Genomic DNA, 24,231 nt, shown 5'->3' with positions numbered 1-24,231 from the left:
TTTCTCCCCACCTATCACGATTTTATAGACCTCCATCATATCTCCCCTTAGTCATCTCTTTTCTAAGCTGAGCAAACCCAGTCTTTTTTTTTTTTAAATCTCTTCTCCTACAGAAGCTGTTCCATACTGCTATGTCAGGCCTTAGCTCATGACTCTGGGCCAAGTGAGCCTTGCACCCCTGGTCTCTGGGCTTCCAGGAGTCCATACCTCTTGTTTCATGCCACCTTCCTTGGTGGGCAGTAGGGAAACCCGGGCCCTCCCTCTACTGCAAGTTCCAGTCCAGGGACTCTGTAGTTAGCAGCCAAGGTCTGCTCCTTCCTACCCTTTGCTGTTTCCCTGAACTTCTTACATTGGCCTGCCTCTAGGCCAGGGGTCGGCAACCTTTCAGAATTGGTGCGCCGAGTCTTCATTTAGTTACTCTAAGTTAAAGTTTCACGTGCCAGTAATACATTTTAACCTTTTTAGATGGACTCTTTCTATAAGTCTGTAATATATAACTGAACTATTATTGTATGTAAAGTAAATAAGGTTTTTAAAATGGTTAAGAAGCTTTATTTAAAACTAAATTAAAATGCAGAGCCCCCTGGACCGGTGGCCAGGACCCAGGCAGTGTGAGTGCCACTGAAAATCAGCTCATGTGCCACCTTTGGCACACGTGCCATAGGTTGCCTACCCCTGCTCTAGGCCTTTTCCACCAGCCCCTTTCTAGGCTCTGCAGAGTCCTTTCCAGCTCTGGTGGCAAGCAACATCTGGGGTTTCCCTGGGAGATCCACTTCCTTCCCTTTTATCAAGGGTCTCTGCAGGGGCTCACCCCCCTCCTGTGGTTTCTCCATGTCTCTCCTGGCCTTACTGTCCAAACACCCATCTCAGGACAGGATCCCAAGACCTACTCTCCCCCCAGGCTTGCCTCTTTCCTTCCAGCCCTTTCCCACTGCTCTGAGCTCCTCCCCAGCTGGGCCTGGTAATAAATTGGTTCGCCACATCCTCCAGGTGCTGCTAACTGGGCTAACTGAGCCCTCGGGCTCCTGTTAACCCTTTTGCTGCCAGTGTCGACTATACACTCCATCACATTCCCTGTTGTTCTCTAGCCCTGTCCACACTGGCATCTGAACTGGGCTAGTTACAATCCTATTAAAAAGGGGTTGCCAAGGACAGTTCTGAATCATTTCCGAACATGTCTGTAGCTAGCACTGGGGTAGTACAGTTTAAAGACCTAGTCTGTGCAGGGACATTTTTTGTTCCAGCTCTGCTAGCAGAAATGGTGCCAGGTATTTATGAATCACAATTATTATTGGGAAATAATCATTTGTCTAGCTGTCCTTGGAGCCCCAGTCATAGACCAGGAGCTTGTTGTGCCAGGGCTGTACAAACACAGAACAAAAAGAGTCCCTGCCCCAGAGAGCTGCAGCCTGCCTACCCCCAGAGCAAGTCCAAAGCACCATTTCTGAACAGTTTGTGACTGTGTTCTGTATGGACAGAAACTGTGCAGCCACAAAGGTGCTTGAAAACGGTTTAATTTTCACTAGGGTTACAAGACCTAGTGTGAACACAATGTAACATCAAACCTCTCCCCTTTTTATTATTATAGCTGCACCCAGAGACCCCAACTGAGATCAAGGCATATTGGACTAGATACTGAACAACTCAAAGCGAGAGACAGAACCGGCCCCAAAGAATGTGCCACCTGAATAGACAAGACAGACCAACACTGGGGAAAAGGAAGAAAGATTATTCCCATTTTACAGACAGGGAGCAACACTGGAGTGAATTTGATTTAGTCAGGCAATGCATACAGAGCGTTCATCATATTCAACCAGCTCCTGGAATTTCACAGTCGCACATCTGGCACATGCAAGAATGTGCCAATATCATTGTTGCTAACCTGCATCCACCAGTGAAATGACCAGATCAGGAGGCAAACCCTGCAGTCATTTCCCAGCCCTTATAAACTCACCCACACTCTCAATGTGCATTTTACCTGAAGACAGGTTGTGTAGCAATGGCAGGATTTAGCCCAAGACTGGCTGAGACCAGAAACCACCCTGTATTGTTTTTATGCTAAAAGCAATGGCACATTGTTTGGATTGATTGTGTGAAAAAGTTACGAAGCATTTCTATTCAGCTGGTGCAGCCTGTCTAAACCAGTGACCTGCTGGTGGGGCTCCGGTGGGCAGCCCTGGTAAAAGTCAAATGACCAAAGAAAAAATGAGCTTCATATTTGCTGGGGAAACAAGGTAATGGCCCCGCACTGATAAGGCCATTATGGCTGAAGGAAGAAAAACAAGGCCCTTTCTATTGGTTTTACTTATCTCTACAGACTTCCAGCTGGAATTGGTTAGTGGACTCGTTTTGATGAAAAGGGCAAGAGCTGTTTTGTCCGGGGTGGGTTGCTGTGTACACACAGTCACAATGCACAGATGGTGGTGGTGAGAGGGAGGGAGAGAAGGAAGCAGTGTTAGTACCAGATGGCTGGGGGGAGGGATGGCTCAGTGGTTTGAGTGTCAGCCTGCTAAACCCACAATTGTGAGCTCAATCTTTGAGGGGGCCACTTAGGGATCTGGGGCAAAATCAGTCTTTGGTCCTGCTAGTGGAGGCAGGGGGCTGGACTCAATGACCTTTCAGGGCCCCTTCCAGTTCTAGGAGATTGGTATATCTCCATGTATTATATTATTACCAGATCTCCAACATTAAAACTGACTCAAAATAATTTGTCTGTCATGAACAGAAATACCATAATTGATAGGTGCTCTCCTGCCAGCTGAGAGGTCAAAGGGTAAAACATTCAAAAGCACCCAAGTGACTTAGGGCCCAGATTCTTAAAGGTATTTAGACACGTAGCTCACATTGAAATCAATGGGAGTTAGGCACCTAAATACTTGTGACATTCTATGCCTAGGTCTGGGTGAAAGTCAGTCACTCCTCATTTATATTGAAAGTCAATGGGACTTAGGCTACTAAGTCACTTAGGTGCCTAATTCCCTTTGGCCACTCGGTGTGACTGTAAGACCCTCGATGCTGATTTACATTCCTCATCTCACTATACCGTTAAGTGGGGCATGCAATGGTCAGGCTGCATTAAAAATGTAATATAACCGAGTTGATCGCTGTACAGTTTTCACTCGGCTTTCCCTTTGAGCTCCTAGAACTGTGCTAATGGGATAGCAGAAATCAAATGCTTTGGAAAGCTGAGTCCCAGGTTTGCTGATGAAGGCCCTGTGCACTTTATCAGAGATGGCCAACCCCATGGCCATATTAAAGTGATTATCAAACAACCAGTTTGTCTGCCATGTGCCTTTAGAAAACATTGCTTCTGTTCAGTATGGAACACATTAGAAACCAACAGCAGAACCTCCTCCCACTGAAGTCAGTGGCAACATTCACACAGATGTTAATGGGAGTAGGACTGAGCCCATTACATTCCTTGAGTTGCATCTCCACCCTCACATTCGTCTCACGTCCTTTCTGAATGGAATTGCACAATGCAATGGACAGCTCTTAAATGATCAGACTTGTTCCACATCTGCTGTATTTTTAATAGGTTTGCCCCTGTAAGAAGTTGCTATGACAGAAACCTGATGTGTCCAAGCCCCTCCCACTATTTAAATCTTTCTTCTGTATTTTGCTTAGCTCCACTCCTGACAGTACATTGCTGGTAGACGATGATATTTGTACTCAGACTAAATACGCAAGCTGTCCTACTGAAATGATGTCCCATAGTTTTTGCCATTAGCTGTCACTGTCATTGCTAACTCTGTGCATGTGTGGATTGGAAGAGCCTCTCATCCGCATTAGTTGAGTGTTAAAGATTCATGGATTTCAAGGCTGGGGCTGGCAGGCATTGGGCTCATTTAGTCTGAGCTCCTGCACGCTGCACTGCATAACACAGATCATAGGTTTCACCCAACGATCCCTGCATCGAATTCACTGATTTGTGGTTGAATTCAAACACATCTGTCTTCCTTCTCTTCCTTCAAACCTCTCCTAAAGCCCTAAGATGTGCTTTTATTTCTGCAAAATGCAATGCCCAGCTACAGTGCTGAGTACATAACAATTATTCCTACCAACATTTAAAACAACACAAGCCCTTCTGAACTATTTCTTTTAATAGGTTAATATCTGCATGCGGAATCTCTTTTCGTAAGAGTAGATATTCTCTGTGGTACAAATGTGCATGTGTTTTATTAGCCCAGTGTTCTGTTAAAAAGCCTCTTGTTTGCTTTTAATTTCGGCTCCATGGTACACGGCTCTCTCTGTAAATACAAGGTCCTGCATGCTAGCCTGTAAGCCATTTATTGGGTTGATTTAATATTACGGCCAGATTGGTCAGATGATATTCAGCTATGCTCTCCTTGAACCATGCTGGCTAGCTAGCCCCTGTACTAACAGACGACCTATGTGGCCCTTGTATTTAACGGCAGTAAGTGCAAGGTCTCCCTGCTAGCCCCAAGCAGCACAAAGAGAAAAACAAAGCCCCAAGGAGAAATCCCTGTCTCCTGAAGTACTCCAGGACCTTGCATCTCTTCAGGGCCAAGGGCCGAGCTATGGAGGGGAACACAGACATTTCAAATCTGATAGAAAGGCAGTTCAGCCATCCCTAATTTTGCTGGGACAGTCTTTTTTTTTTTTTAACCTGGCATCCCATGTAGCCAGCACACCCCCAGAATGCTTCACAGCGAGAGTCCAATGTGAGCAAAGGTGCAAAGGACACTTACAAAACCTACCAGGCCACCTTTTCCAGCAGCGTTTGCATGGGCACGTCGGGGAATTGGGCTCACGCTCACACAGTTTTTTTGTGCACACTCAGTACCAGAGGTGCACACACCCCTGCTGGGTTTGCATGATTACTTGGGTGCATGTTCAGAGCATCGCTTACACCCACCCAGCTGTGTGAGGGGCACACACACGTACACCCCCCACACACACACCCTCGCTTGCAGCATTCAGACCTGGAAGTTTGTTTGATCCCTTTTTTCTGCATGAAGCAGAGATCACCCCCTCCGCCCTGCTGAGTGCTGGGGGACTGGGCCTTAGGTCAGGCAGGGGGCTGAGTCCCTGCGTGAGAGGCTGCAGGGTGATGAGCCAGGAGGAGGGGAAGCCTGAGTCAGTGGAGTATCCGGCTGGAGCAGGTGCACACCCAGCCGAGCCAGGAGCAGCTTTCCAGCTCAGCAGAGGCAGGGCGAGGTCCGAGGTGCCGCTCTCGCAGGAGGGCCAGAGGCGGCAGCAGCAGCCGAGCTGCGGGAGGCATCGGCCCGGGGGACGGGACACACGCCGCTGCCTGCGATCCGGATCCGAGCCCATGGAGTCGCTGTGGGGGAACAGCAGCTGTGCGAACGGTGGGTGTCGGGGCATGGGGGCGACAGGGGGCGGGACGGGACTGAAGTCTGGGGTGAGGAGCGGGGGCTGGGGCTGAGCTGGGACAGTAGGATCGGAAGGGGGTAGAGCTGGGGGGGTCTGGAGGGGTCCGGGGGGGTGAGTGCGGCTGAGGACTGGGATGGGGGTTGGAGGGGGGGGACGGGGTTGAGGTATGATGGGGTTGGCAGGCGGTAGAGCTGGCGGGGGTCTGGGGGGATGAGTGGGGCTGAGGACTGGGATGGAGGTGGGATTGGGGGTATGATGGGGTCGGAAGGGAGCAGAGTTGGGGGGTTCCAGAGGAGGCTGGGGGGTGAGTGGGAGTGGGATAGGGAGGTGGGATTGGGGGTATGATGGGGTCGGAAGGGAGCAGAGTTGGGGGGTTCCAGAGGAGGCTGGGGGGTGAGTGGAGGTGGGATTGGGGGTATGATGGGGTCGGAAGGGAGCAGAGTTGGGGGGTTCCAGAGGAGGCTTGGGGGTGAGTGGGAGTGGGATAGGGAGGTGGGATTGGGGGTATGATGGGGTCGGAAGGGAGCAGAGTTGGGGGGTTCCAGAGGAGGCTGGGGGGTGAGTGGGAGTGGGATAGGGAGGTGGGATTGGGGGTATGATGGGGTCGGAAGGGAGCAGAGTTGGGGGGTTCCAGAGGAGGCTGGGGGGTGAATGGGAGTGGGATAGGGAGGTGGGGACAGTAGGATTGGAAGAGGTGTCAGGTCAGAATGGGGATAGAGTTGGAGGGGGCCAGGGGGTGAGTGGGGCTGAGGACTGAGATGGGTTCCAAAGGGGGGTGGGATGGGGTTGGGGTATGATGTGGTTGGAAGGGGGCAGAGTTGGGGGGTTTTGGAGGGGGATGAGTGGGACTGGGGTGGGGATGGGATTGGGGGTATGATGGGGGCAGAGTTGGGGGGTTCCAGAGAGGGGTGAGTGAGGCTGAGGACTGGGATAGGTTTCAAAGGGGGGTAGGATAGGGTTGGAGTATGCAGGGGGTTTTGGAGGGGGCTGGGAGGTGACGGAGACTGGGGAGCCACACACCTTTGCACCCCCACAGAACTAGGCTTTGTGTCCCAGGGCTCCCGAGCCAGGCCGCTGGCCCCTGATTTCTCACCAACTTCAGGGTTGGAAAGGAGACGGTGCCAGGGCCCATGCTGGGACCCCAGGGAATTGGGGCAATGGCTGGGGCTGCCCCCCAAGTCAGCCCTGCCCCAGGCACTGCTCCCATGGTGGGTAGCACTGGAGCCAGGGCCTGGAACAAGAGTTGGGGGTGGGGCTGGTGGGTTCCTCTGGCTAGAGGGAAATGCAGGGTGCATGTGAGCAGGGGGGCTCCAGGAGGCGAGGGGACCGCACTGCAGGAGGGGGAGCTGGGCAGGTGTTTGTGCTGATCTGGGGACGGCGTAGCAGAGATCCCCCCATAGGGCTGGACTGGGTGTCACTCATCGCTGAGGCTGGGCTACCTCCCATAATGCATGCAGGGCACTGGGCAGGAGCAAGGGGGGAGAGTGTCAGGGGAAGCAGGTGGTAAAGGACTGGCCAGTGCAGGACTGGTTTCCCTTCCAGGTCCCCCCTCCAGACAGACAACTTTGTCCAACGTGTTCCTAAAAACTGAGGGGACATCCACAGGCTCCAAGGGAGGGTGTGGAATGCCCCTCATTGGAGGAACTGGTTGGTCGGCCTAGGCTGACTTGGTCCTGCCTCAGCCTGGGGGTTGTGAGCGCTCTGGAGGCCCCATCCTGCCCCACAGTTCTGTGATTCTGTAGCTTGTTCTTTCCAAGGTGAAACTTTTTTTTTTTAAAGTTCCGAGAAGTGCTAGATCCAGCCCCTGTTCTGGGGGAGGCTGGAACAGGGGGTCCCTCAGGGCGCTCTCCCTCCCACGCAGAGCCCTGGAGATGTGCACTCCTAGGCTAGGCCTGGTGGGCTGCCCCGTGATGCCGAAAGGTGTGAAGTGTAAAGCATCTGGCATTCACATTGGAATGATAATCTGGACTGCAGGCAGCTGTTTGGGCCTACTGCCAATGAAGGTCAACAGGAAGTGTTCCATTGACTCCAGTGGGCTTTTGGATCACACCCTTAAAGCACGTGTGTGATAGCTCTGGCTGTGAAAATGTGCGTGTGTATCTACGTTCCTTTTAATCCTCATGGGGCAGAGCCGCAGCTGGTGGAATTGGCCCCAGCTCTGTTGAAGGCAATGGAGTCATGACAACTGACCTCAGCTGAGAATCTGCCTTTTTAACTTCTAGAAATAACCAGTGAAAAGAATAGGAAACCTCACTCCCTTCGGGTAAGCCACAGTCGCTTGTCCGTGTGCCTTACTGACTGGTGTATTTCCATGTCTGGGGATGTAAGTATCAACATCTGGGCCCTATTTGAAGTTCAGGTGATTCTTGTGTATCCCAACCTGAAATTCTAAGGGAAGAGAATTTATCTTTGGAGATACCTCCCCCCACGCCCACTACAGAGGCATGCAATTCCTTTTGCTGCCTGGAAGGCTGAATAATAGAATGTAACAAAGCAGAGCTAATCAATCAGCAAGTAGACCTCTGGCTTGCTACCTCTCAGGTTTGATCCTGGCTCTGCTTTGCATTGGAGGGGGCTGATTTTATTTGCTCTCTTTGGGAGAGGTGAAAGCTTTGTCACATGAGGACATTGTGCATCCAGGGGAGTTAGCAGTCACTTTTGTTCTGCAGTGCATCTGAAGAACTGGTTTTTTTACCCACGGAAGCTTATGCCCAAATAAATCTGTTAGTCTTTAAGGTGCCACCAGACTCTTCGTTTTTGTTCTAAGTCTCACAAAGCCTGTTCTATAGCAGAAGAAATGAGAGTGACTTAGCACTATGTTACCTGTGCATTACAGCATTTGCAGGGACTGCACATTTAGTTTGGGAATTGGGATTTAATTGGGGATTGGTCCTGCTTTGAGCAAGGGGTTGGACTAGATACCTCCTGAGGTCCCTTCCAACTCTGGTGTTCTATGATTCTATGACTTACAAAGCAGCTGGGGGGTTTCTTCTTCTAAATTTTACTAATCCAAGATAGAAAAGACTCTGTAGACCATTTAACCCATCCCCTGCCTTATGGAGGATTGTTCCCTACAGTATATATGGGAGCATTTTACACAGCCTAGAAAAAAAAGAAAACAACTAGTGATGGAGCTTCCACCAGGTCCTTTGGGAGAGAAGTCCACAGTCAGGGAATTTTCCACTGGATCATTTGAGCACAAGGCAATCCCTCCTGCAGAAACACCCACACGGTGAGGAGAGGAGAGACTGCACAACGGTACAGCAGCCTCAGACTGTACCAACTTGTTTTTTGTGAATTCCTCACAGGGTCTAGGAAGGGGAGGAGGGGGAATGTGTGACATGAGCGTCCATGTCCAACCAGCGACAAAGAATTTCTTGGCTGGGCAAAATCCACATGGCGAGTCCCTCTTCCCATTGCTAAGACTGAGGCAATGATCTAGCAGCTCATAATTCTGATACACGCAGTATATTCTTTTAAAATTTCGCTCAGCTATTTTGTTGCTCAGAGACGGTCTGCTCCCTAGTGGTGGAGCACTCTTCTGTGCAGTTCCATCTGGGCATTTTCTTCCCTCATCTGTCTCTGTATTTTTTTTAGTTCAGTACCTACACAGAGCTAAGGGTAGCTAGGAGCAATGTCTTGGATGTGGCAGCAGTGGGAGAACCAGAAAAAGAAGCTCAACAATTTTCCCACCCACACCCATTGATACAGCTTTGATGCAGATGCTGATTTTTAGTGGTGCATTACACAGAAGCACTTGATTCTTATCTATTTTCATGCCGCCTGATAATGAATCACATTGATAGCCCCAATTTCCTCCTGCAGGATCTGAATACTTTCCAACTTCACATGCTTTCTCCAGCCAGGTGGTGCCCAGGACACTGCACAACAGTGGGGATGGGAAGTGGAAATTTTGGTCAAGGACAAATCTGTACTCCTAGAAAAAGTGCCAGGGGATCATTTGCCAGACAGAGCCTCTGGGCCAGATTCACCATTACGGAGTCACCACAGCATATGCAGTGATGAATCAGGACCTCTGTTTTCAAGGTCCCAGCCGAAGGAGACACACATCCAGTAAATTTATCTAGGTGTTAATGCTGTGCCCATCACTGTGGTATCTGAGTATATAAATGCCTGGCAATCAAAAGAATTAGGAAGGATGAAGGGTTGAGTCAACCTTGCTAATGTTTTAATTTGTGTTTTCAGGGAGTCTCGGTATCATCCCACTAAGGGACTCCTCCTTTGACCTAACTTCAGAATAATCATGTAGCAGATGCTCAGCTAGTGTCATTTGCCAGAACTCTGTTGAATCAAGGGGGCTCTGACAAGGATCTGAGGATCTGCCCCCATACCTTCTAGGTTCTCAGATGTGATAGAGTGTGCTTCTACAGGGCAAAGGGGCACAGGAAAGAGGCCCAGCATCCTTGTCATATGCTGCAGTACTCTGATGTTAGCATCTTCTCTGGAGGAGATTTTGCCCAGGTTTTGCCTGAAGTTATTGGCATATGATGTGGCTCCAAGTGTTGGATGCTGCCTTATGGGTGGCTGAGAAAACAAATGACAATCTGACCAAGAGAATATTCATTTTGTGTAACCTGACATAAGAACGGACATACTGGGCCAGACCAGTGATCCATCTAGCCCAGTGTCCTGTCTTCCGACAGTGGCCAATGCCAGGTGCCCTAGAGGAAATGAACAGAACAGGGAATTATCAAGTGATCCATCCCCTGTCGCCCATTCCCAGCTTCTGATCAACTCCGTAATTGCTTGGTCTTTATTCCCAATGATCATACCACAGACAATGTGCAGCAGAGAAGGAAGCTTTGTGAGAGGTTGCTATTCTAACCTTTAACTTAACTATCTGCTCCTATAGGAGTCAGGCCATTTGGGAGCGCCTGACGAAAAGCTCTCCTCTAATTCCATAGAAAAGCAAAATTACCACATTAGGTAGAAATGTGGTTCTGGAAGTGATGAGTGATGGACTAGCTGACAGAGGTGGCCTGAACAGGCAGGGTGGCATTGGAGTCTCTACATCAACAAGGGTTGGATGTCTTTCTAGACGATATGCTCTCATTCAGCCACACGTTATCAGGCTTGATGCAGAAATTACTGGGTGGAGAGGCTCTGACCTGTATTATGCAGGAAGGCAAATTAAATAACCATAATGGTCCCATTTGACCTTTAAATCTATGAATCCTCAGCTCTACAGCAAGTTTTGTGTCAAGGGACCTTGATAACTAGTGCTGGTCAGGAAGCAGATTTCCTGCTCCATGGAAAATGTCACGATTTCAAATTTTTTTGCGACCCCCGCAAATGGAGATGAAAAGGCAGATTCTTGACATTTTCTGCAAACTGAAAATCTGCAAAAATTAAAATTCATTTTGTTGGCGTAGCCATGGTTGTCCCAGGATATTAGAGAGACAAGGTGGGTGAGGTAATAGCTTTTATTGGACCAACTTCTGCTGGGGAGAAAGACAAGGTTTCACCCTTACACAATATCTCCTTCTGGTACTAGACCAGGGGTTGGCAAACTTTCAGCAGTGCTGTGCCAAGTCTTCATTTAGTCACTCTAAGTTAAGGTTTCGCATGCCAGTAGTACGTTTTTAGAAGGTCTCTTTCAATAAGTCTATGGTATATAACTAAACTATTGTATGTAAAGTAAATAAGGTTTTTAAAATGTTTAAGAAGCTTCATTTAAAATTAAATTAAAATGCAGAGCCCCCTGGACTGGTGGCCAGGACTCAGGCAATGTGAGTGCCACTGAAAATCAGCTCACGTGCCGCCTTCGGCATGTGTGCCTTAGGTTGCCTACTCCATACTAGACAGATGACAATCCTACCAAGAGAACAATTCTTTTGTGTAACCTGACTGACCTGAAGAAGAGCTCTATGTAAGCTCGAAATCGTGTCTCTCTCACCAACAGAAGTTGGTGCAATAAAAGCCATTACTTCACCCATCCTGCCTTGCTAATATCCTGGGACCGACAGGGCTACACAAACCGTGTTTGAGTCATGGCTGTTTCAGAATTCAGTAAACAGATCTGCCACTCTGAGCTGGGAGCCATGCCCTTCTTCTTTCTCAGGGAGCTTCCTGGTGCCCAGCCTCACATGCTGTACTGAGGGGCCATAAATAGAAGTTAACTTGAAAGTCAATATTCATTCTCAAATAGGGAAAGTGTCAATATTTTTTCCATGTTCATTTCATTCCCCTCCCCACCCCCCATCTTGGTGCTGGTGAGTCATTCCAACCTGGCAAATGCTTTTGAATGCTTCTCTCCACACTTTAGAGAAGTGTTTTATTCAATAAAGGTTTTCCTTCCAATTACTATCCTTGTTCTAGATAGCCAATGATCTTCACCTGTCATGTAGTAAATCCCTTCTCTCGGCTGCCCTGTATTTGTTCTGCATTTGCTGAAGTCAGTTCCTGACGGAAACAAATAACACCTTAGATTCTGATGGCCCTATAGTAGCAACGTGATTGTGCTGAGATAGACTCTCCCTTAGCCTCCAGGGCTGTTAGTATATCTGGAGAGCAAGGACTGTTTGTGACTCTGTGAATAAAGAGTGGGAGTCAAATTGTTATTTCTGCTTGTGGTGGAGAAAGGGGAAATTACTTCAGAGTCTCAGTTGAAGGACTTCAGCTGACAAGGGAACATCACTGATAACATGCGGGACTCACATAGTATCTGAGAAGGATACTGTGACCCCTGCTGTGTGACAGCGATATTAACTTTCAGCGGCCATGACCAATGTCATGTGACAGGAGCCAGGAAATAAAGCTCACCCTCTTCCCAGCGCTCCTTCATGTCACCCATTTATAGCCAGGTGGGAGGATGTCCCGGAGCGCAGGTCACTGTATGAAAAGGACCCACAAACTACAGCTCCCGGTCCCAGCTGCTGAGCCCAAGTTTTCCTAGTGTGTTGATACAAAACACGTAGTGTTGTGGTAGCTGTATTGGTCCCAGGGTATTCGAGAGACAAGATACAAACATGGCTGTTCAGTGCATAGGTGTGGAAAGACCAACACAAATGACACACATGAGTGAAGGAACACAAGCCAGAACAGATTACAGAATAGTTAGATGAATTAGGTGTGTTCAAGTCATCAGGGTTTGATGAAGTTCACCTTCGGGTATTTTCTCAGAGCCATTTGGAGGATGGGTGAGGTCCCAGAGAACTGGAGAAGGGCAGTCATAGTACTGATCTTGAAAAGGGGTACAAAGAGAACCTAGGGAATTACGCTGGTGAGTCTAAATTTGATACCTGGAAAGATACTGGAACAAATTATTAAACAATCAATTTGTAAGCACCTTGCGGATAGCAGGATTATAAGGAATAGCCAACATGGATTTGTCAGGAACGAGTCAGGATCATTTCCTTCTTTGACAGTGTTTCTGGCCTAGTGGATTGTGGGGAAGCAGTAGGTGTGATATAACTTGATTTTAATAAGGCTTGTGATGCAGTCTCACATGAGTTCTCATAAGTCAACTAGGAAAATGTGGTCTAAATGAAATTTCTAGATGGTGCGTGTACAACTGGTTGAAAGATTATCCTCAAAGAGTAGTTATCCATGATTCACTGTCAAACTGGGAAGGTGTATCTATTGGGGTTCGTCTTGGGTCTGCTACTAGTCAACATTTCCATTAATGACTTGGCTAATGGAGTAAATAATATGCTTATAAAAGTCATGGGTGGCACCGAGCTGGGAGGGTTGTAAGCACTTTTGGAGGACAGGATTAGAATTCAAACTGGCTATGACAAATTGGACGATTGGTCTGACATCAACAAGATGAACTGCAATAAAGACAAGTGCAAACTACTACACTTAGGAAGGAAAAAGCAAATGCACAACTATGAAATCAGGGATAACTGGCTAGGCAGTGGTACTGCGGAAGAGGATCTAGGGGATATAGTGGGTAACAAATTGAATATGAGCAAAAAAATTTGATGCAGGGGGGCATATTAACAGGAGTATCATATGTACAACATGGGAGGTAATTGTCCTGCTCTGCTCAGCACTGGTCAGGTCTTAGCTGGAATACTGTGTCCAGTTTTGGATGCCACATTTTAAGAAACATGTGGACAAGTGTGGGAGCCCAGAGGACAGCAACAAAAATGATAAAAGGTTTAGAAAACCTGACCTATGGGGAAAGGCTAAAACAGTTGGGCATCCTTAGTCTTGAGAAAAGGAGACAGAGGGTGGAGCTTATAACAGTCTTCAAATATGCTAAGGGCTGTTATCAAGAGGACAGGGATCAATTGCTCTTCATGTCCATTGAAGGAAGGACAAGGAGCAATGGGCTTATGATGCAGCAAGAGTAATTCAGGTTAGCTATTAGGAAACTCTTTCTAACTCTAAGGAGAGTTAAGCACGGCAATAGGTTACCAAAGGGGGTTATGGAACCCGTCCCTGGAGATAGTTAAGAACAGTTGGACGAACACCTCTCAGGGCTGGTCTAGGTTTACCTCAGTGCAGGCAGCTGGACTAGATGACCCATTGAGGTCCCTTCTAGGATTCTAGAGCCATGCTGGGAAAAAGCTGCTGTGTCCAGCCACGCTAGCTGGAAACTTGCCAGCTAAGCATGCCAGGGGTTTCCAGCTGTAGTACAGATGCAGCTTAAAGCCTAGTGTCCCAGTGCCACTGATGCCTAGCCAAGGCATCCAGCCACAAACTCATGGCATGTAATTGCCCCCTTCTTGAGGGTTTTGTACATTAAACAATGAGCTTTTCCTTTGCTACTTGGTTTTGTTGTTGGTTTGAACCTTGATCTGGGGTCAGTTCCCTGCTCCGCCACAGACTTCCTGCGTGGCCTTGAGCAAGTCATGTAGGCCCAGGTCTTTCAGCTCCCAACTTCCATTCATATAGGAAAACCCTAAATACTTTGTGAAGCTACTTCTTAGTCTCTCTCTGCCTCAGTCTCATGACAATAATAGGATTTATCTGGCTCCCAGGGGTGTTATGAGGATAAACATGCTAAAGATTTTGGGGTGCTCACATACTACAGTATTGGGGGGGCACCTTAGGTAGAGAGATTCTGTAACTTTGATCATATTCAGTAACACCATGACTTCAGGGGGACTGTTCATGAACTAGAGTGCATAAGGGTGCCAGAATCTGGCCTTAAATCATTTTTGTCAAGGCTGTCTAAGGAGTCAGTGACAGACCTGTGATATTCTCACTAATGTTTCACATTTGTTTTCTGTGTTCATTGTCCTCACAGGTTCTTTGGTTAATGTTTCTTGCTCTTCTCGGCGGGTCGTATGCCAGGTGATCGGTGATGGCATCCTGACCACCTCTGTCCATAAGAATCTCACTTTGCACAGCAGCTGGGCAACACAAGTAGAAAGCAAATATGGATTCTACATTGGCTTGGCCCTTGCCATCTTCTCCAGTTTCCTCATCGGCAGCAGTATCATTCTCAAGAAGAAAGGGCTGCTGCGGCTGGTGGACAAAGGGAGCACCAGAGCAGGTATGGTGATTCCGGGGGGATGGTGGGGAAGACGGGGTTTCTGCTCCCAGAATCAGACGCATTGTCCACACTCCCGTAAGTAATGAGGCCGGGGGAAATGCCTCGGGAGATTTGCTGTTGGTATGTGTGTTTGCATCTGAAGAGTGGGGGAACTTTTCATCCGTCAGGGACTCTTCTCCATGAAAATAAAACTGGATGTGGGACTCAGCTGGTTCATAGCTCTGGGGCTGGCCCTTTGCCCAGAGGAGAATTTCACCCATGCAGAATGGATCAATTTACTCAAATGGGATTGCACAATTCAATTCTCCACGAATCAAATCCTGCTTGTATTGAAGTCAATGGAGAAGTTTTCCATTGAATTCACTGGGACAGGACAAGACCCTGTGTGTTTTTTCTGCACTGGAGAATGACATCTTATTAATGCAAAATGACAAATTCATTTGCAGAGCCCAGAATGTGTGTATAAACTTTCCCTCTTCCACCAAGTAAATATTAACTTAATGTTAAACTACATATAAATAATTCCCCATCTGTGTTATTTATTTATTAATAATCCAGTAACTAAAACATGCTGAGAACTCTACAGAACAATATGGTCTTTGTGCTGGAGAGGTTACAATCTAATCTCAGACATGATGCAGCAAGTGAGGGCCGCTGTCATTGTCTTTGCTGTCTCTGAGAAGTTCTCTTTTTGATGCACCTGCACCCAGCACCTCAGAACCAAAGCAGTTCTAATGCCCTAAGAATGGTCCAGGTGGCTTTACTTCACAGGGAGAAAAGCACCTTGGATGGTGCCCATCCAAATTAGAGGTAATGATGATCAGATCCTCAGTGTTCTTCAGTTGGTGTCTCAGGTATCCTACCGCTAGCACCATGAGGTTACACTGACTATGACTTCTCAGATGACATAGAACAGGGCAGGGCTTATTACTGAGTGGGCTGGCCCCTAATGGTATTGCTGACCTTGATCCCCACTGTTTTGCAAGGTGAGGATAAGTGATACTGCAAGGCTTTACTTCCACTCCTTCACACATGTGCATTGTCCTTAATGAGCAGAGTGCAAACCATGCCTTCTTGCTGACAGAGTGCGTCTGTTCTGATAACATGGCCTAGGGGGCACGACCAGAGCTGGAGCAAGAGGGATCTCTGTGAGAGCATGTGAATGTGTCGTGCCTGTTGGGGCAAGGGGGTGGTGCTGAATGCAGGCTCTGGCTGAGGCATGCCTGTGTGGGATTGTATTGCACAAGGGGGACGGTATGTGCTAGGCTGCGATTATGCAGTAGGTGCTTGAGCAAGGGGAGTGTGTGTATATTGCATCACATTAGAGCAGCATGTGGAGGTGGAGTCTGAGTGGGCTTTGTGGAAGTTCAGCTTGTGGTTGTTGGAGCACATGTGTGCAGTGGGGTTGCACTGGTGTGTGCATGTCTGTTGGCTGACCAGCCATGTGTACAGATGCAAGGTAAATGTGGTGGGTGTGTTTGTGTGCCACAATAGGTGGAATTTGGAGGCGGGGTAGAGTCTTATCCCCCAGTTCTGCCCACTGTTGAGTTGCACAGTGAAGTTTAGCCCATTGCTCTGGTGTCACAGACATAAGTCTTAATAGACGTTTTGAACCGCACCTGCAGCCAACCTCATTGTGTAACTACAAACCACAGCACCTAGCTCCTAGATAACATTTTTCATCAGTTGATCTCAAAGAGCTTTACAAAGGAGGTCAGTATTATTGTCCCTGTTTTACAGATGGAAAAACTGAGGCACAGAGCAGTGAGGTGACTTGACTAAGGTCGCCCAGCAGGCCAGGGGCAAAGCTGGGACTATAACCCAGAGCGCCTGAATGCCAGTCTGGGCCTCGAATCGTTAAAATGGTACAGATCCACCCCCATGGTGACTGGCCCTTGCTGAGGATTGGCCATATGCAACACTTCAACTTTTTTGAATTATCTGTCCAAAGAAATCTCAGAAATTTAACGTTAACAAAAGTATTTCCCCAGCTTCCCCCTCCCCATCCCAAAGCTGAGCTAACTCCATAGTGCTCACAGGATTTTCCAGAGTGATTCATTGTGGAGCTGAGTTCAAGCATGGAAAATTTCAGACTGAAAGAAGAATTTCTGAGGAAGTTTTGAGCCAGAGAAAGCAGGGATTTCTAAGGGAACCGATGTGTAACCTCCTCCCTGTCGCATTTATCGAGGAGCTTTAAATGTTTCAACTCTAGCGATAGTTTCCCAAGTGTTCTTTATCCACTGCTGGCTCAGGCTTTCCTTTTAGCCATCTCATCTTCCCATCTAGGCATTTATTCCAGGCTCATTAGCTGGTATCTGAGCACGGCCTTCTGCTGCTGCCTACGTCAACATTCCCTGTCATTTGTGCTGTTACGTGGCAGTACCTGCTCCGCCAGGGTCACTGAAAACTGGCCCTATCCTACTCCCACTAAAATCAATTGGAGTTTTTGCTTTGATTTTAATGGGAACAGGCTCAGGCTCCTGATGTGGACGAACTTCAGATTTCCACATCCCGCCCCTGCTTGAGCCTCTGAACGCTCCCTTTTTAGAGACACATTTTCCACCCTCTCATTTTTTTTTTATGCCATAAATAATTCTGCATCGGAAATGCAGAGTCATGAAACTCCCTTTTTGCATTAAGTCGGGACGATATTACTATTTATTTGAATTCCAGTAGCGCCCAGAGGCCCCAACTGAGATCAGGACGCCTGTGTGCTAGGTACTGTACAAACATATGAGGACAGAAACCCTGCCCAAGTAGACACGATGAAGAGTGGGAGGGGAAACAGAGGCCAAGAGAGAGAAAGCAACATGCCCAACGTCACCCAGGCCATCAGCAGCAGAGCTTGGGACGTCCTGAGCAGTTTAGTGCCCTATGCTCTAGCTATCACTGCCACCCATGATGCCAGCAACGCGTTTGTTTCCCCATCAGCTTTATCCTTTGTTGCTTCCCCTCACGATCTCCCTTTCAGGTTTCAGTCCCACAGCTGAGCCCTAGCCAAGGATTTATAGCTCAGTGGTTTGAGCATTAGTCTGCTAAATCCAGGGTTACCTGCTCAGTCCTTGAGGGGGCCATTTAGGGAACTGGGAAAAAAATCTGTCTGGGGATTGGTCCTGCTTTGAGCAGGGGGTTGGACTAGATGACCTCCTGAGGTCCCTTCCAACCCTGAGATTCTTCGAGTTGATGCTGGGACCCTTCTAGCAGTTCCCTGAAAAACAGAAACAATGACCCTGGCTGTTAGTGGTCAAGGGCGCTCAGCAAAGATGGTGCAAACTCATCACAGAGCTTTCAGTGTTTAGCCCTAGCTGGAGGATAGTGTTGCCCAATGGGATTAAATAGCTATTTTCTATTGTATTTATGCTGCCCGTCCAGGCTGTAAATACCACCTTCCACTAATAGCCTTCTCAGTCTCTGGTTGCCGTGTAGGATTTGACTGATTTGTTTATTGTCTCCTCTCCTTCTAGGTTGTTTTAATAGTCATTTGAAACAGCCCCTCCCTAGCTCGGTATCTGCTAGTTCTTGTGGCTGTGGGTTATTTTTCTCGTAGTCCCTAAATATCTGTGCTTTGCTTTCCCAGGAGACGGAGGTCATGGCTACCTTAAGGACTGGCTGTGGTGGGCTGGACTGCTTACCAGTAAGTGGAGCTATTCACATTCCCATGCATTTATAGCCCTCACAAGGTTTAGAAAATGGAGGCATAACCAAGCTATTATTTTAGCCAGTTTCTCCAGTGGTTCAGAAGTTTGTTCAGTGGAGGGACGGATTCTCCACCGCTTGCAGATAGATAAATAGAGCAGAACCAGCATGCTGTGCCCGTCACGTCGCAGCCCGTCTGGATTGCTTGCAGAACTAGTTCGCTCGGTTTTCCTGGCCAAGAGTATGAAAAGCCCCGGTTATACCAGGAAGGGTGGCTAGTCTGTCAGCATACCAGGCACCGGACAAAGCCTGCTGGACTACCCAGGTCATGAAAGGGCACGTCTACATCAGTAGGTAGATATTCAGGAGGGGGTAGTAGCACCTCCATCCCCCTGCTTGGTAACAGAATCCAGGATGCACAACTTCCTGCAGATCCCCTTGTGTGGAGCTCCCTCCTTGGTAATAGTTCTCACTGGGGTTCTTTTTACCCAAGATGCCCTGGCTCAGTTTCCATGTGGCGTGGAAACCCCCAGCAAGATTCGGGCTCCTTCCCCAGCTCAACCCTTATCGCTCTGAAAATGCACAATGACCTTAATGAAATACGTGTGTAACTCACTTGTTGGCTGTTTGTTTTTCTCTTGTTTGCTCAGTGGGTGGAGGGGAAGCTGCCAACTTTGCTGCCTATGCATTTGCACCTGCAACGATCGTCACCCCCCTTGGCGCCCTGAGCGTGCTCATAAGGTGATTTCTAGGTCTCTCTATTTTTATATTCAACCCCCATTTTTTCCATGGCACAAACATGATTTGCGCTGCAAGAAGAAAAACCTCTTGGCGATTGCTACAAAATAGACAAATAGGTGGATGCTCTCCTCAGCGTGGGATGTTGCACAAAGCACATTGACTGTTGGATTAAATAACATATGGGAACAATGCATGTTGGTGTGAGCAATAGTCCAGTGTCTCTTCCTTCTTGTTCTGTTCACCCAGCTGCAGCGCTGGTACCAGAACATTTTTAGCAGTGGATCGTATTGCCAACCCTAAATGCCAAAAATCATGAGAACTTTTCACAAAATCATCCATTTTGGGTTCTCTTGATTTGGAGTCTGACTTTTGAACTTTTAGGGTGCAATGGGATCACATTTTTGTACTTTTCTCTCCTGCCAGAGAGCTAGAAACATACTTTCCTTTTAATGAAAACTGGGAGTCTCCGACTTTCACATGACTCCAGGAGCTAGGGCTATTTTTTCAAAAAGACACCAATTTACTGCAAGATTCACAATAAAAATGGGAGATTTAGCACCAGTACAGTGCGGGAACTGCCTCCAGAATGAGCCCCCACTGTGCAAGGAGTAGTTGGAACGTGACTAGACTTTCTGTTGTTGGGTTTCCCTGTCCCTTCAAAGAGTTTCTAAAGTTTAATAACTCAATAATTAATGGAGTGTTAGTTTCTTTGGTCCTCAAACCCCTTTCTCTGAGTGCTAGGACCTTCATGTTACCCAAATGAGCATGAATGGAACTGGCCACATGATTAGTTCCTCTGGAGACACAGTGATCTCTCCCCACCTATAAGCATTTTCATTTCAAGACCTTAATTTTATTTCTACTTGAGTTGTGAATTTTAGGAGTCACACAGTCCAGACTCTGCTGTTAGTAACTCTGGTGTGAATCCGGAATAACCCCACTTAATTCAGCAGAGTTACTCTAGATTTACACCCACACAACAGAGAGAAGTATTTCTTCCTCGTCCTTAATAAAAGTGAAGCCATTAATGTATTTTACATGTAACCTTTTAATCTGCCTTTTGTTTAACCCTTGCAGTTCTCCCTTAGACGATTTGGGGGTAGTAACATATTTTATTTGTCTGACCCGCACAGTGCCATCCTATCTTCCTATCTGCTCGGAGAGCGGCTGAACCTGCTGGGAAAGCTAGGCTGCATGCTGAGCATTGTGGGGAGCACGGTGATAGTGATACACGCCCCAGAAGAAGAAGAGGTCACCACGCTGGCTGAAATGACTTCAAAACTGAAGGAGCCCGGTAAGGACCAGGCAGTTCAGCCAGCTCAAAGATGGGGCCATTTAGAGGAAAATACACGAGTATCAACTAGAAGGTCATGTCCAGGAGTTTTGCTTTAGTTAGGGACCACGCCTCCAGAGTCTAGCTGATGGATTTAAAAGACTCTGTGGTGCACCCCTATAACCGGTTTCCCTGCAGTACCCCTGTTGTGCATTCTAGTGTTTTAGACAGTGGCTCTAGAATCCTGGAGAGTGCGTGCGCTTGTTTGTTTTTGTAATCAGCGCTTGGGAGCCAGCTGTGCAGGTTTTAGAGAATCATAATCTTGCAGTTGGGTTTGCAGTTGTTATTTGTATGACTGGTGCATCTAGGAGCCTGAGTCTATTGCTGCCCTTCTCTGAGGGGCAGCCATATCTGGGCTGAATTTGTACTAGGAGCTTTTTCCCACCCCAAACCATTTGCAGTGTCAGCTTCCAAGGTGCTCAGGATGTGAATACCTGGAGTGGAGCAGGTCAGCATTAAGGTGGCCAAGCTGCAATGCGGAGGCAGCCCAGCTGTTTCCCACAGTCAGCCAAATCCCCTCCTCCTTTACGCCCATGGACCCATGTGCTGACGTGGCCCTACACGTTGCCATCTGATTCGAACTTTCCATGGGCAGCGAGCTCATTCATAAAGTGGTAAAATGAACTCCCGACAGGTATTTGTCTAAGGCCTTTGACTGGGCTTGCATAACAGGTGACTGGGGACTCTTTGGTCCCAAATCTGTAGCTGGTGGAAATCCACATAGCTTCATGCAGTTTAGTGGAGCTACAATGTTTTGCACCAGTTTGAAGATCTGGCCCTTTGGGTTTTTTCAAACTGCATTCCTGCCTATGTCCGGTGTGTTATTGCCTTACTCTGGGTTATGTTGCTTATGACCAGCTGTGGGCTGGTGTTTGATCTCTCTGGTGTATCCCAAGTAACGCATGCTGGGGTTATAGCCTGACTGTGCCAGTGGATTTCATGTTGTCACTTCTTGCCTCTCAAAGGTTTCCTCGCTTACGCTGCCATCCTCTTAGTAGTCTGCCTGATTCTGATCATCTTCCTCGCACCCCGCTATGGGCAGCGCAACATTCTCATCTACCTCACCATCTGCTCCGTGATTGGTGCCTTCTCAGTGTCTTCCGTCAAAGGACTGGGGATTGCCATCAAGGGCTTCTTTGCTGACCAGCCTGTCCTGCAGAACCCGCTGACCTGGATCCTCATCCTCACATTGGTGGCTTCTGTCACCACTCAGATCAACTATCTCAACAAAGCTCTAGACATTTTCAACACCTCCTTGGTATTTCCCATCTACTACGTGTTATTCACCACCATAGTCATCACTACGTCTATCATCCTCTTTAAGGAGTGGGTTGCCATGTCAGTGGTGGACATTATTGGGACAGTTTGTGGCTTCCTCACCATTATTTTGGGAGTGTTTTTACTCCATGCCTTCAAAGACATGGATATAAATTTGGGGAACCTACCACATGTTCTTCACAACAGCGGCCAGGCACCAGCAATCAAGGATGACAAGAACATTCTGATAGAAGTGCACAATTCTGGCATGGTTGCTGATGATAAACCCAAAGTATTCATGATCTACAGCTAAAGCAGTGGATGCTGCTCTGAGCAGGCTAAAATGTTACCGAGCAATTTTAAAGCAAAAGCACAGAAAGTAAAATTAATCATGGGGCTGACCTAACGCTACTAGAGTCAAATGAAATCTTCCAGTGGGCTCTGGAGCAGGCCTGATGTCATAACATGAGGAAGGGGCAGATTTTGTGTTCACCCAGAAGACAGCAACATGAATAGCTGCTGAAAGTGGCAACTCCCTTGAAATATGACAAGCTTGGAGCAAAATTCTACTCTGGGATCCTTACTGACAGCTGGTCTCTCAACATTGTCAGTTTCTAGTGCATGAGCTGCACACAATTTTCCTAAGCAGAACTCCAGCTGATATGCTTACTTCAAACTGACCTCCACTGACTGACTGATTAGTGGGTTTTGATTTCTTTACAGCCCCATCCCAAGAGCTTTAGGTATTTCTGCAAAATTTAAAATACATAGCAACAGCAAAGAGAACGGGAAGACCCCCCAGTGAATATTCTGCCCTTGCAACCCCCTGGGCAGCTTACCCAGGCGGATAGCAACAGCAGGTCCTGACATCTGACAACCCCTTCCAATCCCCGAAAGCCTGGGGGAAAAGATGGGTTTTCAGCATGCCATTGGCTTGTCAGAGCAAGTTCCATGGTAAAAGGCCCACTCCTGGAAAACGCCCTCCTCTGACCCACCAACCCCCTCTTTTTAAAAGCCAGGACACACCCTCATCCTGGGCAAGTAAATCTTTAGACAGGCAAGTAAGGGATCCTTTGTTTCTGTTGTCATCCTACCAAAGGGCAGCCAAACAGATTTTGTACCTAATAAATTGTCGGGTAATTATGCAACATGACTTTATGACCTCTGATGATTTTAACCACAGCAGCGTAGCATGGGGCATTCCACAGGAAGGACCTAGTGCAGAATGTGAGAGGGGCTTAAACCAAACATCCTTAAAGAGGAAGTTCAGGTCAGCTCTGAACATAGTTTCTCTCGCTTTAGTGAGAGAAACTAAAACCTCAGGTCCTAACACCCTGAATGCTGAGAAAGATTAGAGCTCAGTTATGCAGCTCTCCTGATGCAGAATAGACCTAGCAGGGCAGGGAAGTAAGCAGTGTTTGTTCTAAGGTGGTAAAAGCGGCCACTGCACCTGATTGCAAGAGAAGCTAATCTATCTGAGTGCATGAATGTAGAAGGGTAGACTCACAGCTGGAACGCCCCCCCACCCCCAAATTGCTGGATGATGTGGTATCATAGAATCTCAGGGTTGGACAATCATCTAGTCCAACCCTCTGCTCAAAGCAGGACCAATCCCCAGATCCCTTAATTAGCCCCTCAGGAACTGAACTCACCACCCTGGGTTTAGCAGGCCAATGCTCAAACCTCTGTGCTATCCTTTCCTTGTGTAACAGGCTCTCATCTAGCACCCCCAGCTATAGGAGCTCAGAGAAAGCAGCCAAATTCCATCACACAGCGCTCGCTGCCTCCCTAGACCACTGTCTGCCTCAGCCTATTTCTGGCCTTTCCCACAGCCCCTTGCTGAGCTCACACTTCCACAGACTCTTCACTCCTCTCCCTTGCTCTGCAGAGTTCTTGCCCATTCTCCATCAGAGCACTACCTCCTCTGGTCTTCTCCCTAGAAGTCCATTCCTACCAAGCCACTAACATTCAGGGCTTTTTCCCCTGGACTCCCTTCCCCTAGGCTAGGGTCGCAGCTCTAGTCTACCCCCAAGCCCAGCCACCTATGAGTCAGCATCCTCTGGGGCCCACCTACAACCCTCTCCCATTAGGGCCAGCCCCAGGCCATAACCTCCCTCCAAGTGAGCATATGCTGCCTTTTGTGCAAACCCTCTTGCTCTCAGCTGGGCCCAGTCATGAATCAGAACCACCTGGTCCCCAGCCAGTTAGGAGCAGCTGGAGGGGGCACTGACTGCCCTGTAGGGTGAGCCAGCTGGTGACAATGAGCTAATAGCCTATGCAAATGTGGCAGTCATACGAGGCAGAGCTCAAGCTTGCCTGTAGAATGTACATCCCGGGCCCTAAATGATCAGCAGGTATGAGAGAATGCAGGTCTGCTGCTCTTGAGCTAATGATTTCACATTGGACAGCTCCAGACTTCAGCTTGGTAGTTCAGAGA

General features: G+C 48.0%; 1 protein-coding gene across 2 annotated transcripts; it reads left to right on the top strand.

Moving 5' to 3' along the window:
- Positions 1-5,182: 5,182 nt before the first annotated feature.
- On the top strand, positions 5,183-23,376 carry NIPAL4 (NIPA like domain containing 4). 2 transcript variants are annotated; one of them, XM_030572748.1, is made up of 6 exons: positions 5,183-5,333; positions 14,579-14,827; positions 18,405-18,461; positions 19,114-19,204; positions 20,338-20,498; positions 21,503-23,376. In XM_030572748.1, exons 1-6 carry the CDS (start codon positions 5,297-5,299, stop codon positions 22,105-22,107), a joined length of 1,200 nt encoding a protein of 399 aa, XP_030428608.1. In that variant the 5' UTR covers positions 5,183-5,296; the 3' UTR covers positions 22,108-23,376. The 2 variants fall into 2 exon arrangements, with proteins under 2 accessions (XP_030428608.1, XP_030428609.1); XM_030572749.1 differs by lacking the exon at positions 5,183-5,333 and adding an exon at positions 10,142-10,193 and having other exon boundaries at positions 14,699-14,827.
- Positions 23,377-24,231: the final 855 nt, after the last annotated feature.

The sequence above is a fragment of the Gopherus evgoodei genome, chromosome 8 (assembly GCF_007399415.2).
Source record: "Gopherus evgoodei ecotype Sinaloan lineage chromosome 8, rGopEvg1_v1.p, whole genome shotgun sequence".
NCBI classification, from domain to species: Eukaryota; Metazoa; Chordata; order Testudines; family Testudinidae; genus Gopherus; species Gopherus evgoodei.
Note: the sequence above shows the minus strand (reverse complement) of the source record. Positions and strands in the feature narration are given on the sequence as shown.

Excerpts from the sequence above, each read along its gene's own strand:
- NIPAL4 (XM_030572748.1), top strand. The coding sequence starts at position 5,297 with ATGGAGTCGCTGTGGGGGAACAGCAGCTGTGCGAACG. Across the intron at positions 5,334-14,578 it reads GAACAGCAGCTGTGCGAACG|GTTCTTTGGTTAATGTTTCT; the intron begins GTGGGTGTCGGG and ends TTGTCCTCACAG. Across the intron at positions 14,828-18,404 it reads CAAAGGGAGCACCAGAGCAG|GAGACGGAGGTCATGGCTAC; the intron begins GTATGGTGATTC and ends TTGCTTTCCCAG.